General features: G+C 45.8%; 1 protein-coding gene across 1 annotated transcript in view; it reads right to left on the bottom strand.

Annotated features, from left to right (window-relative positions):
- Positions 1–11,174: 11,174 nt before the first annotated feature.
- Positions 11,175–18,523, bottom strand: part of ABHD17C (abhydrolase domain containing 17C, depalmitoylase) — a gene marked incomplete at both ends in the record, with an annotated part of 41,719 nt that continues 34,370 nt past the window's right edge. Inside the window, 2 exons of the mRNA XM_080692295.1 lie at positions 11,175–11,394; positions 16,760–16,939. Coding sequence (XP_080548421.1) covers positions 11,175–11,394; positions 16,760–16,939 — 400 coding nt within the window. The remainder of the gene's footprint in view (positions 11,395–16,759; positions 16,940–18,523) is intronic.

The following is an 18,523-nucleotide window of genomic DNA, read 5'->3' as shown; positions in this document are numbered from 1 at the left end:
AACACCCCTGGGTTCAACACCCAGTACCAAAAATCAAATCAAAACAAACAAACAAAAATAACCCTAAAATCCAAAACATGAACAAAGGAGAAAATAAACTGCCTAAATTAGTATAATGTGCGTGCATTGCAAAAGGATTAGAAATATAGAAAAGCACACAGGAAATGATGGCTGCTTCTTCGAAATCATCTCCGTTAATTTTGGTACATGGCTTTGCCTTTTCCTATGTATGCGACACAGAGATACATAAATGTATTTAAATATCCATGAGTAGTTCAAAGTCGAGTTCAAACTCTTCCCCCCCACCAGACTGGGAGGGCAGGGCTGCCTCTCAGATCCCCTGGACACCTGTCCTAACTTCAGTCTTGTCGGACAGTCTTGTCGGACACGCCTGAAAAGGGCTGGCGTCCAGGGTAGGAGTAGATGGTGCAGATGTCAGGGGGGGAGATGGTGAGGGCCAGAGAGGGGATGGAGGCCACAAAAAAAAGCGGTCCACAGGTTCCTGGGCATCAGTCTGATCATCTTAGTTCCAATTGCCTCCAATGAGCATGTGCCCATGAATACCACGCAGCCTATCCTACTGGAAAAATTCAAAGTTCAACAGCCCTTCGCCGGTAAGGGCCCTCCTCCGGACAACCCTGCTGAGAGCTGGAATTGGCACCAGATGTGAGGGAAGTTTGACAGGATTTATGAAAATACATAGAACATTTGACTCAGAAATTCCACGTTCAGGAATTTATCCTGCAAATGTGTTGCGTAAAATGATGGATACCAGGTTATGCATTGTAACTCTATTTGTAATCGTTTTTTTGGAAAAGGAAACAGCCCAAATGCCTAGTAGTAGGGCTAATTAAATTGTATTACATCCACGTGATGGGGTACTATGTGGCTGTTAAGGAAATAGAGAAAGAAATGCTGGGCATGTGCTGCATACTTGTAATCCCAGATACTCTAGAGACTTACGCAGGAGGATCCTAAGTTTGAGACCAACCTGAGAACCTTAGCAAGACCCTGTCTCGAGAAGAAAGAAAAAGGAATAATGGCAAATAATTATTATTTTAGTAAGTGATTTTTACTAAAGTAAAGAATTAAAGTGCAGAGCAATGTATATAGCATATTTCCATTTGTGTAAAGGCCAGAAAGGAAAAAATATTTGCATTTAATTTTGGTTACATAAGATACATATTTGTATTTATTTCGGGGGTACATAAGAAATTATCTAGAACGAGTCTAAGAAGCTGACAGTATAGTTCCCGTTCATTGCCCAACAGGAGACAGGAACTGGAGGTATGCTTTCCCTTTGCATTCCTATATTTTTCCTTTTAAACCAAGTTAATTTATTACCCAGTCAAAACTTTAAATACATTCAAATGCCAACAATTATATTGCATATAATAATAGCCATCTTTTCAGTAATATAAACATTTTCCTAACTCTTAAATCTCTTCCAACACTATTTTAAAGTCATATGGATTTCCTGATATGGATATGATTTATGTAATTGATACCCTATTATTGGTTTCAGCATTTTAAATAAGGCTGGTTGGGAATTTTGAACATTCTGTGCTATTCTCCTAATTTCAGGTGAGCACCTACCTAAGGCCACAGCACCCTCCAAAAAACTTAGACCCTTGTCTGCTCTTCCAACAGTCAACACCTAAGAGGGCCTGTCCTCTCTAACAATTGGTATTCTTTTTTTGCAAGGGGAATGGTTACTGAGTATTGAACCCAGGAGTATCCTACCATCTAAGCTACACTCCCGGCTATTGTGTGTGTGTGTGTGTGTGTGTGTGTGTGTGTGTGTGTGTGTTACTGGGGATGGAACCCAGGGGCATCTTACCTCTGAGCTAAACCATCCCTATTTTTTAATTCTTTACTTTGAAACAGGGTCTCACTGAGTTGCAAAGGGCCTCACTAAGTAGCTGAGGCTGTCAGTGAACCGCAATCCTCCCATCTCAGCCTCCCAAATGCTGGGGTTACAAGCATGCACTACCATGCCCAGCTTTTTATTTTTACTTTAAAACAGGGTTTTACTAAGTTGCTGAGGCTGGTCTTGAACCTGTGATCCTCTTGTCTCAGCCTCCCAAGTACTAAGATTGCAGGCATGCACCACCATGTCCAGCTTTGGTATTCTTCTTGTTTTCAAACCCTTCACCAATTTGGTAGAAAAACACTCCATTTCATTGGAATTTTAGTTTTTTAAAATTTTGTTACCAGCAGAGTTTACAATACTTTCAATTCAACAGGTAAAAGTCCTTTCTTTGGAAACTTTCTGCATGGAAGGGAAAATGCCAGGAGGAGCAGATCTCTGCAAATCCATGTGGGCTCAGGAGATGCCGAGGAGGACTGAAGGAGGGCGCGAAGGCCTGATAGTGGGCAGTCTCTTGGTGTGTCAAAGAAGCACCAAAAAGAAATTATGACCAGCGTTTTCCTTCCAAAACAGAGGTCAGAACATGATCCTCCTCTACTCAAAACCTGACAAATTACTTTTGGCACAGATAAAAATCGGGAGGCATTTATCATGACCCGTGAGGTCCTGTGAGCCCCCCACCCCGCTGAGGCTTCCCTCCCACCCCGGCCCCTGGGCTCCTCTGGGTAGCTGTGTTTCCTCTGGCCATTTCTTTAGTAAACCAAGTGAACTCCAGGCAAGAAGCTTGGTACTCCTGCTGTCTCTGCCTGAGACGCCCTTCATGCAGACATCAGCTCAATTCTCCCTAGACCTTCCCTCTCCCCCTATAGAGTCCCAGACACCCCCACGCCCACGGCTATCCCTCTAACCCTGCTTTATTTCCCTTGTATATTTTTGTTTATTGCTTCTTGCTCTAATACCACTGGAATGGAAGTGCCAGAGGCTCCCAAACACACTCAACTCATTAGCCGCTATGTTCCCGGTACTCAAACAGTACACCCTCCAAAAATATTTCTTGATTGATTGGACAAATTTCAATGACTGAGCTCCATCATGAGCTGCTCCGATGGCCATTTATAGACAGTAGATACAGTATACGCAGGATGCATCTCGGGCGTGTGGACATTTGGGATTTTTTTCCCCAAGCATCAACTATTTGGTTTTTATTTCCTAGTGCTCTTGGGAGCCAGAGTGTGTTTGGTTGGCAGCCCCGTGGTTGCATTTTAAGGATACTTGGACACAGCTCAAGAGAGTTCTGCATCTCCCTTTGCCCGGTACACAGGAAGCCATGCTTCACGACTGACCTCACATGTCACTGTGGTGGGGTGACCGTCTGATCTCCCCCTGGGTCCTCAGGGAGGCCAGGACAGAGCATCGTCAAAGGACCTCAGCTTGGAGTCTTCCTGCCTTTGGCTTGAGCTTTGGAATGCGAGCACCCGGCTCACGCACCCCTCCGCCTGCAGACTAGTTTGGCGATGGTCTGAGTAGATGCTTGACAGACACGTACAGAAATATATATGAATCTCCACTGTGATTCATGTAACATTCCCAGAGAAACGCCTGGCCTGCAAAGCAAACGCCGTTGAGATGCGCTCCGCCATTCCTAGACACCAGGAGGTAGATCCGCTAGTGCCCTTGGCCGGAATACCGTATCCAGTGATTTCCTGCACCAGTGTTAGTTCTTAGGAGGCCATGGTTTCTAAGTTTTGCATGCTGAAGGTAGAAATTAGAGCCTTGAGCATGCTGGGTAAGCATGAACCACGGAGCTGCCCCTCCCCTGCACCTCTCAGCCCAGAATGGGCCACGGCAGCTGGTCTGAAGTCGGGCAATGGGAGAGGTGGACACTGCAAACCCTGGTCTCTGATGGAGCTTTGGAGAAGTGTAGACTCTTAGCAGTGGAAGTTTTCAGAGGTAAAATAAACTTCATGAAGTGTGTCTGTGGAAGGAGGCTTGTGATTGACTGGAGACTAATGCCTGCTACTGCTGATGGAAATGATCACTGACTCTGTGTGTGTGTGTGTGTGTGTGTGTGTGTGTGTGTTTGAACCCAGGGACATTCTACCTTTGAACTACACACTCAGTTTATTATTATTATTATTATTATTTATTATTATTTGTTGTTGTTGTTGTTGTTGTTTGAAACAGGGTCTCACTAGGTTGCTGAGAATCTCACCATGCTGATGAGACTGTCCTCAAACTTGTGATCCTCCTGTCTCAGCCTCCCAAGTACTGGGATTACAGGCATGTGCTACCACAGCCAGCTTGGGGATAACTTTAAAACCTGTTCTTCTGGTTGCTTGTTACAATGCCCAAGACAGGGAGTCTCTCCCTTTCTAGGAGCTATTACTGGATACTATTTCTAGAACTATTAATGCTCAGCAGTGAGGCAGGGCAGGAGGACCGGGGAACAGGAAGGTCCTCAGTATAAGGAACAGAAACGGGGAGATTGATAACATATAGAGGTAACAATGACCATTCAAGGCCTATGGAAATCAAAACTTTAGCCCCTTCTGTGGGCTGCATCTTGAGGACAACCTGTGTAAATAGGATGAGGGGAGGTGAGCAGACAATTGCACCAAGAGACGAGAGGCCACCAGCCCCTGAGGACATAAATTCAAATTAGGGATTGAAACCAGGAAAAAGACATTGGGTCTCCAAGATCCTCTTCTGACCAGGTGGAGCCACTGGGTCCAAGATCCACTGACCAATAACAACAGAACAGATGGAAAACCATGAGGAGAGATAAAAGCTCACGCCCCAAGAACCTCAGTGGCTGTTCTCCCCCTCTGCGTATGGGGAGCTATTTTTGGCTTTTTTTTCCCCCCATGACTTTAAACTTTAATATTCCTGTGCCTTTCATTGGTCCTTGGGCCTCATTTGTTAAAATCCACTGGGAAACTGGGCGTGGTGGCACACCCTTGTAATCCCAGCATTCTGGAGGCAAAGACTGGAGGATCACCCCAAAAAAATCCACTGGACAAGAACCCAGAAAGAGGAGACACTCTGTATCACTTTAGCAACCGAGATGGGGCCAAGAGAAAAGGGAACTAGCAAAGAAAGAATTCGGTGACAGGAGGATGCTTTTTATCCAAATATAAAATAACCTAGCTTAGTGAGTCTGATTTTTTTTGTCCCCTGGTACTGGGGATGGAACCAGGGGGCATTGTACCTCCGAGCAACACTCCCAGCCCTATTTTTTAGTCTTTATTTTGAAACAGGGTCTCACTGAGTTGCAAAAAGCCTCACTAAGTAGCCAAGGCTGGCTTCAAACCTGCGCAATCCTCCTGTCTCAGCCTCCCAAATGCGGGGATTACCACGCCCAGCTGTGAGTCTGAAATTTTGACAAGAGTCAAATGGAATCACTGGGAGTGATGTAGGAGAGTATTGCAGAAATTCTATGGAATAACAGGCCCAACGCCAATTAGGGTGGAAAAGAGGAACCATTTGTGACAAATGGCGGAAGCAGGCAGGCGAGCTTGCAGAAGTTGAACCGTGACAGTGTGATTGCAGGATTTCTCAAGGAAGTTGAGTACTGGAGTGGGAGGGCAAGAGAGGGAAATTCCTGGCAGGTTACTAACCTCTACCTATCTACAGGTGGCCGCCCAGATACCTGGCCCTCTGCAGCCTCTTATCTGCAATTTCATTCTTTTGTGAGTACTGACTGGGGGAAGGGTAAGTTTCAGTCTTCCATTTAAGTGACTTTTATTCTTCTACCACAAGAGAAGAAATAAAATAGGTAGAAAGAAGAGCTAGAACAAGAAAAATGCAACTTTAATATAGAAGCCTGTGACAATATAGAAGGCCCGTTAGACCCAAAAGTCCCAGAGGAACTTACAAGTGACCCTGAGCACTGGCCCACCATTACGGAGGCATCTGTTAGACAATAGAGATCACACAAAAAGAGGAATCTCCTTGGGTTGCCACCCAAGGGGGCATCCTAGAATAATTTAAAAGGATTAATCCGGGCCTGGTGGCACCTTGTGCTTGGGAGGCTGAGACAGGAGGATCCCACTGGTTCAAAGTCAGCCTCAGCTACTTAGTGAAACTCTCAGCAACCTAGTGAGACCGTTTCCAAATAAAATATAAAAAATAGGTCTGGGAGTATAGTCCGGAGGTAGAAAGCCTCTGGGTTCCACCCCCAGTACCACCAAAAAAAAAAAAAAAAAGGTCAGGTCAGGACCAGGAAACACCCGAAACTACAGGACCGAAACTACTGCCCAACGCTCAAGAAGGTCCTCTATAAAGAGTCCTGCACTTCCAAAGGGCTTCTCTCGCTCTTAAGAGTAGCTCCCGTTCTCTCTTAAATCTGTGTTTCCAGCCGGGCGTGGTGGCGCACGCTTGTAATCCCCGCGCTTGGGAGGCAGAGACAGGAGGATCGTGCAAGTTCGAAGCCAGTCGCACGCGCTGGCTTAGGAGACCCTGTTTCCAAAATAAAAATGTAAAAAAAAATAGGTCTGGGAGTGTAGCCCGGAGGTAGAAGGGCTTCCAGGAACCCCAGTACCACCAAAAAAAAAAAAAAAAAAAAAAAAAAAAAAATCTGTGTTTCCTATTCTCCTAAATTTCTTTGTCTCAGATTGGCGTATGCTGAGATTATTTTCCATCATATAAGACAACAACCCCATCAATCCTGAGTTAAAAATCAACCCTCCCCCTAGGACAGGAGTGCCAACTAAAACTGATCTCAAGTGTTTCTTCTTTTCTTTTGTCCTTTGTGTGTGTGTGTGTGTTACTGGGGATTGAACCTGGGGGTGTTCTACCTCCAAACTACACCCCTAGCCCTATTTTTTAATTTTTATTTTGAAACAGGGTCTTGCTAGGTTGATGAGAGCCTCACTTCTTGTTGAAGTTGTCCTTGAACCCACCTGCCTGTCTCCTTCTCAATACGGGGATTACAGGTGTGTGCCACCAGGATAGATCTGGAACAGGGCCAAGAACCTGCATCTGTAGAGAGTTCCCTGATGATGCCGAGGCCACCAGCAGGAACCACGCTTTGAGAATTGCTGGTCTAGGTTAGTGACAAGCTATACTTAAGAATTTACTGGCTAAGAAAATATTTCACACAGTAAAGTTATAGTGAGACCATGAATGCTTAAAAATAAATTCATGGAATGGCTTATGAATCACAGTCACATCTAGATACATTTCAAAATAATGATGAATTTAGGTGAAACGTAATATTTCACGTACAGCCGGGGGTGTGGTGGTGCACACTTATAATCCCAACATTTGGGAGGCTGAGACAGGAGGACCACGCAGGTTCGAAGTCAGCCTCGGCTACTCAGGCCCTTTGCAAATCAGTGAGACCCTGTTTCAAAATAGAGAATAAAAAATAGGGCCGGGGGTGTCGCTCAGAGGTAGAATGCCTCTGGGTTCCATCCCCAATACCGCAAAATAAATAAATAATATTTCACATACAGATAGTGGTTAGAAAATGTGAATTCCAGGACATATCAGAGGAATTTCCTCCCACACCTCCTCTCCTTTTCCCTTCCCCCTCAGAATCTGTGGCTCATTTGTGTTGGGGAATCACAGTCCAGATGTTCTCCAAAGCCTCTCCTAGGCTAATGATTCTAGGTTTGTGGCAGGTCCTGACTCACCATGTGAACTTTTCTGGTCTAGTTATAAATTATAGCAATAGGCTGTAGTTGGAAAATACTATTTGTATAGGAGGTAAGCAAGTTTACAAACTGGTAGATGGTACGTGTAATCATGAGAGAGCAGAGATCCCCCCTTCATGTACTAAAGAAGTAGACTCCCTTACATCAGCTCAAGTGCTGGCTCGAGTCAGGTCACTCTGGTGCGTCTAAGATAAGCCATTTTGCAGGAGGAACAAATGCAGCCTTCAGAAATCCTGGCACACTCATGAAGTCTTCCTGTGTCTACAGGCTGAGACAGGAGTTAGAAGACACAGAAAGAAAAAGAGGTGAGCTCACCAAGCCTTGGAATGCAGGAAACACCCATAAACCATTGAAAAGCAAAAGAAGAAATGGGGAGGAACCCAGTTCATGTCCTCATCCTAGTCAGCAATAAAAAAAAAAAAAAAACACCTCGCAGGGCGTGGTGGCGCATGCTTGTAATCCCTGCCCTTGGTAGGCTGAGACAGGAGGATCGCGCAGGTTCGAAGCCAGCCTCAGCTACTTAGTGAGGATCTCAGCAACTTAGTGAGACCCTGTTTCTAAATAAAATGTAAAATACGTCTGGGAGTATAGCCCGGAAGTAGAAAGCCTCTGGGTTCTACCCAGTACCACCCCCCCCAAAAAAAAACCAAAAACCTCAAAACAAGTTTACAAATAATATACAAACCAAACCCTAACTTGAATAAAATTCAGACTGTCAACGGGAACTCTTAGATGTTGGGCTTAAGAGAAAGAGCTTGTCTCTGCATCATATATCACTTGTCATGTCAGTTTCTTCATTTAGCTGATGTTGTACATAAAGCGACATTGTTTGAGTCTTTACGGATCAGTTCAATTTCCCCACTTTTTAACACTGAACCGAATTTGAGTCATTGATTTCTTTTCTCTCTTTCTTCCTTTCTTCTTCTTTCTTTCTTTCTTTCTTTCTTTCTTTCTTTCTTTCTCCTTCCTTCCTTCCTTCCTTTCTTGGGACTGAACCCCAGGGCATTCTACCTCCAAGCTAGACCCCAGTTCTTTTAAAATTATTTTTGCTTGGAAACAATGTCTCAGTTGTTGAGTCTCCTTAAGTGGCTGAGGTTGTCTAAGAATCTGTGGTCCTCCTGTCTCTCAGCCTCCAAAGTACAGATTACAGATGTGCACCATGTCTGGCACCATTTCTAGGCTCTCTGGAAAATATTCACAAGAGGATTTCTTCACTCGTGTAAAACATGAATTCATATTAGAAATAATAACATACACCTTCTTTATACTTATAAAAGGATTTTAGTTAGCTGGTCGTTTTTTCCTTCTTGACTAGAGAGGCTTCCCTACCTAGTTGGAAACCAAGTGAAAATCCACCCCGGGTCCAGACAGAACTTAGGAAGGAGCTGTAGCATGGGGCTCTCTGCCACCCCCTTCACCACAGCCTCAGCTTTGGGAAGGTGTGAGCTGCTTCACCTGGATGGAATGTCCAACAGAGAAAGGGCTGTGCCCTTACGTTCTATTACTGTCAATCTTACATAAGCACTTAGCATTGCCGAGATCTGGCTGGCACAAGGAAATTTAAGAAATTATTTGGAAAAAAAAAAAAAAGACAGAGAAATGATTACAGGAGATGCAAAGCTGGGCGTGGTGCCGCACGCTTGTAATCCCAGCATTTGGGAGACTGAGACCGGAGGATCCCGGTTCACAGACAGCCTCAGTACTTAGTGAGGCCCTCTGCAATTTAGTGAGACCCTGTTTCAAAATAAAGAATAAAAAATAGGGCAGGGGGTGTAGCTTGGAGATCGAATGCCCCAGGGTTCCATCCCCAGACCCATAAAAAAAAAAAAAAAAGCAAGCTCCCCACTCTCACACACTCCCTTTAGGATGCTGGGTCGGCTACACTCTGGACTCTCTCTCCCTGTGTCAGGATGTAAGGAGTCTGGACTTTGGTGCGTGGTATCTCTGCAGTTCTTTGATTCTGTAGAGAGCCATTCTGCCTTTCCAAGGCTCCCATCAGACACTGGATAAGACAGAAGGCAGGCTGCACAGCATGAGTGCACTCCCGTGTCTCCCATCCTCTAGCCCCCATGTTCACTCTGAATACACACTTAGGAGAGGTGTTCTAAGAGCTGAGTTAGCCCTGTGCCGACCCCTGGAGCACCTGTGCCGACCCCTGGAGCACCTGTGCCTCAGGCTCCGTGCTCCATCAGCTCCATAGTTAGCATCCAGGCGTCCTTCACCTAGGTACCAGCTGCACTTCGTCCCTGGGTGATTATACCTTAGGTATCTAAGCTCTTTTGCAGAACAAAAGTATATATACCTTGAACAAGACGGTGGTGTTTGTTCTTAAGCCCCAAGGATTTCTTCTTGAATCCAGACAAAGTGCTGTTTCCTTAACTAGTTTCTTTGATGGAAAAATGAAGCAGAAAAAAAAAAAAAAAAGAAGAAAAGAAAAGAAAACCCGCACAAGCCCTCACATTCTGATCCATGCATCCTTTATTCTGTTACCAACCACTATGCTGCATCCAAGCAACAGGACACAAACGCAACCAACCGCGATCCAGGTGTACAACGATCTGAGGCTCACAGGACATTTAAGGCTTTTAAATGTGAAGAAAAAAAAAATGAAAGAACCCATCCCAAACCCCAACCAATACGAGTAGTGTAGCAACTTCAAGCATCTCACATTTCCGATGCTTATTTGGCGAAACTCCAGTGTCAAAACCCAAATAACTCCTAAACTAAAAAGGTTAGTTTAGTGAAATTTTAAGTACATAAATTTCTTCAAAGCATAAACTTGGAATTATTTTTTTTTTCTTGGAAATGTTATAAAATTTTTTTAATAGCAAAACATAGGAATAAAAACATACTAACAAAATGTATCCAATCATTTACTTTACAAACAAGGAGTGTGCAGTTCATTGTGGCCTGACAAAAGAAAACTACCCTTAAGAATCTATGCACAATGTGACTGCAGCTCTGTACAGTCCTTAGAAAAGCTTAGAAGAGGACTTTTCAGAAGTAAGTTGGCCGGGTTCTTTGATAGACCCACCTGCCAATCGAAATATTAAAACTCTGTTGGCTAGTAATAAATTTACACTTTAAAAAAATCCCCAGTTTCCCTTAGTTGAGGAATTTTCCAGTTGTATTTATACGGTTACAGTTGACGAAGCTGCTCGTGATGGTTTAGGTAAATCACCCGTCCGCTCCTCAGGGTGGGGAAAAGACTGGCATGTTTAACAAAAAAATCAACTCAGGGGTGCCCACCACCACAGCTTTCCGGTTACACCACCCCAGCATCACCCTGGGTGAGCCTCGGAGGGCGAGAGCTGTGTGTGGGTGCTGAGCGCACGGGGCAGAGAGGCGGGGCCCGGCGTCAGCGAGGCAGGAGCGCAGGGCAGGGCTGGGGAGAGGAAGCGGCCCCAACTCAGTCCTCACTCCCATTCCTGCAGGACAGGAAGCTGGGAATCAGGGCTGCTGGGCTCCGCACATGGAAGGAGTGAGGAGGGCAGGCGGGGAAGGCTGAGGTTCCCTCAGCTCCCAGAGGAGCACCCTGGAGGCCGGGCACTTGTCCGTGGTCATCGGGCCAGTATCACTACCCACTTCAAGCATGTGCAAAGCAGAGGGCGCTTCTGTTCACAGTAAGTGAGGGAGCCGCGCCGCCTTCAGGAATTGGGAAGTTCGTGGGAGATGAACTGTTTTAGTCTCTCCAGGTACTGTGCGTAAAGCTCTATGTCGTTGTGGCCGGCCCCCTCCACCCAGAGGGGCTCCACGGCGCGGGGGCAGCGCTCATACATGGCCAGGCCGTGGGAGAAGTCGATGACCTCGTCCTCTGTGCCGTGGATGACCAGCACCGGAGACGTGACTTTTGATATCTTGTCAATGCTGCAAAAGAGAGGGAAGGAAGAGAATCCTTAGTGAAGCTCTCGTGTCATGAGATGCCCTCATGTAATCCTTAGTGATTTAGTGATGCTCTCCTGTAATGCCCTCATGTAATCCTCAGTGATGCTCTCATGTGGACACCCCCAGGCAAGGAGGTCAGCACACGTGTGTGTGTGTGTGTGTGTGTGTGTGTGTGTGTGTGTGTGTGTTTTCTTCTTTTCAGTACTGGGATGGAACCCAGGGGCATTCTACTTTTGAGCTACACCCCCAGCCCCATTTTATATTCTTTATTTTTGAAACAGGGTCTCACTGAGTTGCAAAGGGCCTCACTTAAGTAGAAGATGAGGCTGTCCGCGAACCGCGATCCACCTGTCTCAGCCTCCCGAATGCTGGGATTACAAGCATCCGGTACATGGCAGTACTATTATTTTGGTACTGGGGGTTGAACCCAGAAGCATCCTACCTCCAGGCTGTACCCCCAGGCTTTTTTGTTGTTGTTTTCTGTTTTTGGATGGGTCTAAGTTGCTGAGTCTGGCCTCAAGCCTAGGCTCCTCCTGTCTCGGCCTTCCAAGTGCTAGGATCACAGGTGCGTACTACCGTATCTGGTACAAATTTTTTATGTAAGCTTTTTATTTGGGGATGCTTGGGGATTTACAGGGAAGATGCAAAGATAGCACGGGGTTCCCACATCCTCACATCCTCCTAAGCCATTTCCTCTATGGTCAGCATCACATGTTACCATAAACTAAAGACTGCAGACTTTATGTTTTTCCACTGATGTCTTTTCTGTTCCAGAATCCAATCAAGAATACCACACAGCATTGAGCCACTGTGTTTTTGTCAAAGGATTTTATTAAAAACAGAACTCCTAAAAGCATCAGACTCACAAACCAGTAACTAATGTTTTGAGAGTTTTTTAATAAACAGGCCTACACTTAACATATCTCAATGAATATCTCTCTAGAAAGCTGGAGTCTTATTCCATTGCCACTCAAGTTTCCAGGAGTCTTTTTTTTTGAGAGAACTGGTTAGAAAGATGCAAACCTATTTCAAAAACGGAATCGTTTTTTGATAAGTGCCGGAGCCTGCCAGCAAGAGTAGGGGTTCTGAAGTGAGGCGTGAGGATGAAGAGTTTTTAACCCTAACGTGGGGGAGTCACCAGCCTACTATCTCTACTGGTTGACCCCTGTTCGTGGGTCAATATTTCCTACGGGTCGATGACTACGCCTGGGTCAGTATTCTCTATTGCACCGACACTCCCGGCCAATGCAACTTCTGGGTCAATCTCATCTTTACTGTGCCGACCCCGGGCTTGTTTTTCCAGAGGTATTTATACACAGCTACAGTCAATCAACATTCTCGTGGCATAACCACCGGAATACAATACAGACCAATACAAAACACATATTACAGATCGATCTATCAGTACCCTCGTGTCATCACCACCTGATCTTCTCTCAAACCTCTTTGAACTTTCCATAACCCCAAACCTTGTTGACTCTGGGCGAAGGACAGTCAGCTGAGTCAGAGACGCCAATCTAGGGAAAGGCCTTAATGGCTCCCAACAGATAAGAATTGTACCACTCAGCTTAAAAGCTTAATGTGATTCTTAGATTTGACTCCAAATGACGTGAGTGTTTATACACGTCAAACCCACCTTGGAGCCAGGCGTGGTGGCGCACGCTTGTAATCCCAGCATTTGGGAGGCCAAGACAGGAGGATCGTGTTTTGCTGACAGCCTCAGCTACTTAGAGAGGCCCTTTGCAATGCAGTGAGACCCTGTTCCAAAATAGAAAATAAAAAACAGGGCTAAGGGTGTAGCCCGGAGGTAGAATTCCCCTGGGTTCCATCCCCAGTACTGAAAAATAAAAAAAATAAAAAACACCTTGAAAGAGTAGATATTTGAGAATCTAAAAGGAATATGCTGTGGCCCCTGAAAGCACATCACAGGGGGAACAGACTGCCACACTGGGCTTCTAGGGCATCTCCGATGGGGCGACATCCATCCAACCTGGAAACAACTCTCTCTCCAGCTGCCTTCCTGCCAAAGGCCCTACATCAGGAACCTCTCCTTCCAATTTTGATGCTAGTCAGCATTATATAAGGCTAGGCCTTGGTACTGTGGGGGAGTCTTTTTGTTCAAAGCAACAGCTAACATTGACTAAACATTTGCCACACCTGAGTGCCTTGCGCTTTACAGGCGAATCTCACTGAATCCTCCAGTGAGAAATCCGTCATTTTATCAAGGAGGGAACTGAGGCCCCAAGAGCGTATAAGTTGGAGGCATCAAGCTATGGAGATTATTAAGAGCTCTAGCACCAAGCATGAATTCCAAAAGTCTACAGACAACCATCCAACAAGCTTTACTAACAACTCACAGAGCTGCCAACTGCTTCAAGGCACTACAGCAAGGTTGCAAAAGCCCATCAGTCATGTAATCTGCAGAGATCGGAGCCTTGATGGTAGCACGCGGAATCTTATCTGGAAGCCTATGTTCTCTCTATATTTAATTTTAAAATGACTTCCTTTAAAAGAGTTCAGCTATACTCAATTAGAAAGATACTTGTAGCCAGGCATGGTGGCACACACCTTGTAATCCCAGGATTCGGGAGGCTGCAACAGGAGGATCACTGGTTTCGGAATGGGCTCAGCAATTTAGCAAGACCCTCAGCAAATCAGCAAGACCTAGTTTCAAAACAAAACGATATTAAAAATGACTGGGGGGTGTAGCATGGAGGTAGAACACTCTGGGTTTAATCCCAAGTACCAAAAAATAAAGTAAAATAAAATTAAAATAAAAAGATATTTGCCCCATAGGCCTAAGACTATATTCTATGACACAATTGAAGGGAATCTATAATATCTGAAGAGTGTAACTGAAGTTAAATGCCATGGTCTGATCCTAACTATAAAGGAGATAAAAAGAAAATAAGCTACAAATAATGATCAGGGCTCCTTTTCTTTATTTCTTAAATGTTTATTAATTGATTGTGGCACTGGGGATTGAATCTACCAGTAAGCTACATCTCCAGCCCTTTTTATTTTTTATTTTTTTTTTATTTTATTGTTTGTGGTACTGGGGATTGAGCCCAGGAGCATTCTACCTCTGAGATATACTCCCCTCTGACCTTTTTGTTATTTTTTTTAAACAGGGTCTCATTAAGTTTCAAAGAGCCTCACTAAGTAGCTGAGACTTACTGTGAACCTTCCATCCTCCTGCCTCACCCTCCCAAGTACTGGAATTACAAGCCTGCACTAAATTGCACAGGTTGGCCTTGAACTTTCAATCCTTCTGCCTCAGCCTCCAGAGGTACTGGGATTACAGGTGTATACCAACACGCCCAGCTATTTTGTACTAAGGAAATATGAGCCAGGTGTGATGGCACAAGCCTGTAATCCCACTACTTGGGAGGCTGAGACAGGAGAACTACAGGGTGGATACCAGCCTTAGTAATTTACTGAGACCCTGTTTTATTTTTATTTTTATTTTGTTGGTGGTACTGGGGTTCCTGGAAGCCCTTCTGCCTCCGGGCTACACTCCCAGACCTATTTTATACTTTTTTATTTTTGGAAACAGGGTCACCTAAGCCAACGCAATCCTCCTGTCTCCGCCTCCCAAACGCAGGGATTACAAGCATGCGCCACCACGCCTGGCGGAGAGACCCTGTTTGTTTTAATATTAAAAACACTTTTTTAAAGGAAGGGCTGGGATGTAAGTGGAGGTAAAAGTATCTTTTGGGGAGAATATAAACAAAGATGATTCTGCCACTTGATAGCCATGAATCCTGCAGAAAATGTTTACCAAATTCAATTAATGAAGAGTCGATGCAACCATTAGCGGTTTGAATCTGTCATATTAATAATGTATGGCCCTGAGTATGCGGAATGGCTTCTTGCTGTCTCCAATCACCAACCTTAACTAAGCAAATTACTTAACCTCTTGAAACTGCAGTTTGCTGATCTGTAAAGTAAGTGTAATAACTGGGTCGACTCGAGGTTGTTGTGAAGATCCGGGGAAATGAGCTTGAAACGGAGGCCAAGGCTGGGAGGAGCAGACAAACCCAGCCTTATCTGTCAATCTGCTATCAATCAATAAGTTGCAATGGGTGATCATGGCTGTAATTTTGGGGTCCAGGCTAATTCAATAGCCAGGAAAACATATATTCCTTTGGTTTGCCAGGATAACTCCCGGTATCGCTTTCCACAAACATGCAAAATACCCATCTTTCAACAAACTGGCCTTTCACTACCCATTGAGCGCAAATGAGGGCACACTTGAGGCGAGTGTTAGCCCTGCTTAGCATTCCTGGCCACGCCACTGGGAACCCGCGCTGCCGCCTTCCCGCGGAGCCAGGCTTCATCCAGTCCTGGTGTGAACTTCACAGAACTGAAGCCCACCCACGGTATGGACAGAGGGCCCCTCCTGGGAGAGGACACAGACACCTGCTGGTGTTCATGCAGCCAAGTGACATCCTCTTGTCTTTCCAGCAAGAGCAGAACAGCAGGAATTAACAGGCCAACCAGAATTCAGGAACTGTACTGCTTCTCTGTAACACGGCAAGGGCCAGGGTGCCTGAGCTATCCACCGTGGGGAAAGCTTAGGGGCAAATGCTTTCTGTTAAAAATACCTTCCTGTCCTGGCAAAAATATAAGTGAGTGGAAATGTTCAAAATGCAGTTAAATGAGAAACCAGTGTGCTTGCTGCCCCTGTACCGGCAGGGTAATTTCCCCACTTCTGTTAGCGGGAACTAGAAAGCAGCTCGGGCTGGGCAGTGGTTGCTCCTCCAGCTGGCAGGCCCTGGCTCTGGCTCTCACACCTCCCCTGGTGGGCGCTCCTCTGTGGGAAGGGGCGAGGCTTCCAGCGAGAAGCGGGAGAGCAGAGGAGAGGAGAGGTTTGTTCACACACTGCTCCAGAGCTGGTCACCAAAGGCCAAGACCTGGCCCGTGAGTAACTTTACCGTTTTATGCCTTTCCCTTACATCTATTGTCTGATTAAAAAGCAAGAGAAATTCAAACCTGTGTGAGCTTGTCATCTTTGAGTCTGCTGTTAACTCCTGTCACACGCTCTGCTTGTAGCTCTTTCTCATTCAATATAACAGGTCCCTCCAGATGAATGAATGAATGAATGAATGGCGGACTGTTAGTTCCTACAGGATATGTGGATACTATTTTTATTCTACCTGGTATAGCTATATCAATTAATCCCAGGTATCAGCATGTTCAAGGCCCCTCTCTGTCACCTGGCAGTTTTTGAAAATAAGGCAGGCCCTGGAGGCTGGGTCTCCAGAGCAGGAGTCGTGTTAGTCTGCACTCAACAGAAGTGACTGGAGTCTGCACTGACTTAGCATCTGCACAAAGGTGAGCTTACCTGGGAAATGCATCAAAGCAGTAGGTTTTCCTGGTATCTGGGAAAGCCACGCGCAACCCAGACATGAGAGGGGAGTGGAGGATGACGGCCGCACACTCGTACCGCGAAGCCAAGTCCACGGTGGGCACCGTCCCGATGCTCTGGCCGTACAGGATGATGTTCTCAGGGCTCACGCCATACCTGGGGAGTCAGAGGTTGCATGTCATTAGTGAGAGAAGAGATCAAGAGAGATCCAGGAGTGTGTGTGTGTGTGTGTGTGTGTGTGTGTGTGTGTGTTACTGGGGACTGAACCCAGGGGCATTCAACCACCAAACTATATCCTACTTTACTCTTTATTTTGAAGCAGGGTCTCACTAAGTTGCTGAGGGCCTCACGAAGGCGAGGCTGGCTTTGAACCCGCGATCCTCCTGTCTCTCCCTCCCAAGTACCGGATGACAGATGTGCACCACCACGCCTGGCTCCATGATAACATAAAGCCACAAAACTCCCACAGCTACCAGCTCAGAACCACGTCATTTAACTTGTATACTTTAGATTAAAATGAACACGAGCCTGATAAAAACAAATGTCAGAGGACTCTCTTTTTCAGTAATTTAGTGACTAAGATTCTGTCTTTAACACATTTTGCAAAAATAACAACATGATATTTTGCTGGCTAATCAACTCAGTAAAAGGGTACTGTCACGAACCCTCTCTTGTGGTCACCAGACAGCCATTTCAGCAGGAGTTCCTGACTCTGAGTTTGGAGCCCTTTGGTCTCTACACACACATACCCCAGCCCCTGCCAAATTCCATCAGATTTCAAAGTAGCCAAAAGCATACAGCCCTTGGATATGCACTGCAGGAAGGGATGATCAGGCGCTAGGGAAAGAGCCCGCAATTTCCACATTTGGGGTGGGGGCTCTTTTCACAACCACCACTCTTGTGACAGTTAAGTTTTGTTATTAATTTTAGAAAGCAACCTGTAAGTTGGGAAATATGTAAGAGGAGGGGGAACAGCAACCAAGGGCAATTAATGGACGAAAAAACAAAAGGTTCTGATGACCAATACTAAAGACAGCAAAAGATGCCCAGGTCAAGACGGCATCAGATCAGCCTCACAGATGAAGAACCGGGAGGGTTACAGGGTTATGGCTATGTCATGGTTATGATGAAGTGTCTACTCTGCTCTTTATTATTATAACCAAACAATATTCAAAATCCTGACTCTGTCTTCTATGGGTTGGGCCATGGGACTTTATGAGCTCAGGGGGTTCAATGAAGGAAAGAGGGGAGACGTGGACACAAAGAGAACATGGGTGAGGTGAACATCCTGGCCATTTGACCCACAGCATCTGTGCCTGAGCATCCTGACCACCCAGCCTCAGAGGCTGCGGTCTCCTTTAAATGTCCCATGTGGGTGCTGGAGCCATTTCTCCTGAGGACCCTTGGATGCCCCGGGCTTCTGCTCAGTAGGACGCTCCCAGAGCTGTGGCCACGAATCCACCTCTGATCCCAAAAGACTTAAACCCTTCAGGACAGTCAATGCCTGGAACTCAGAGTTTCCACTTGGTGGCTTTGCCAGGCCCCATGGACACGGCAGAGCATGTAGCATTCTGTATCGTGCCGCAGGTGGAAGGCAGCAGGGAGAGGTCTTGAGGAAGCACAAAGTGAGGTCAGGAGGAACTGCAGGTCTGAACAGGTGTCAAGATCAAGGTCTGGACCTACAATAAGGGCTGGGTTAGGCGTGGGGCCAGGAAGTATGCATGTGTGGGAAGGGTCAGG

The sequence above is a fragment of the Muscardinus avellanarius genome (assembly GCF_963383645.1).
Source record: "Muscardinus avellanarius genome assembly, chromosome: 3".
Taxonomy (NCBI): domain Eukaryota; kingdom Metazoa; phylum Chordata; class Mammalia; order Rodentia; family Gliridae; genus Muscardinus; species Muscardinus avellanarius.
Note: the sequence above shows the minus strand (reverse complement) of the source record. Positions and strands in the feature narration are given on the sequence as shown.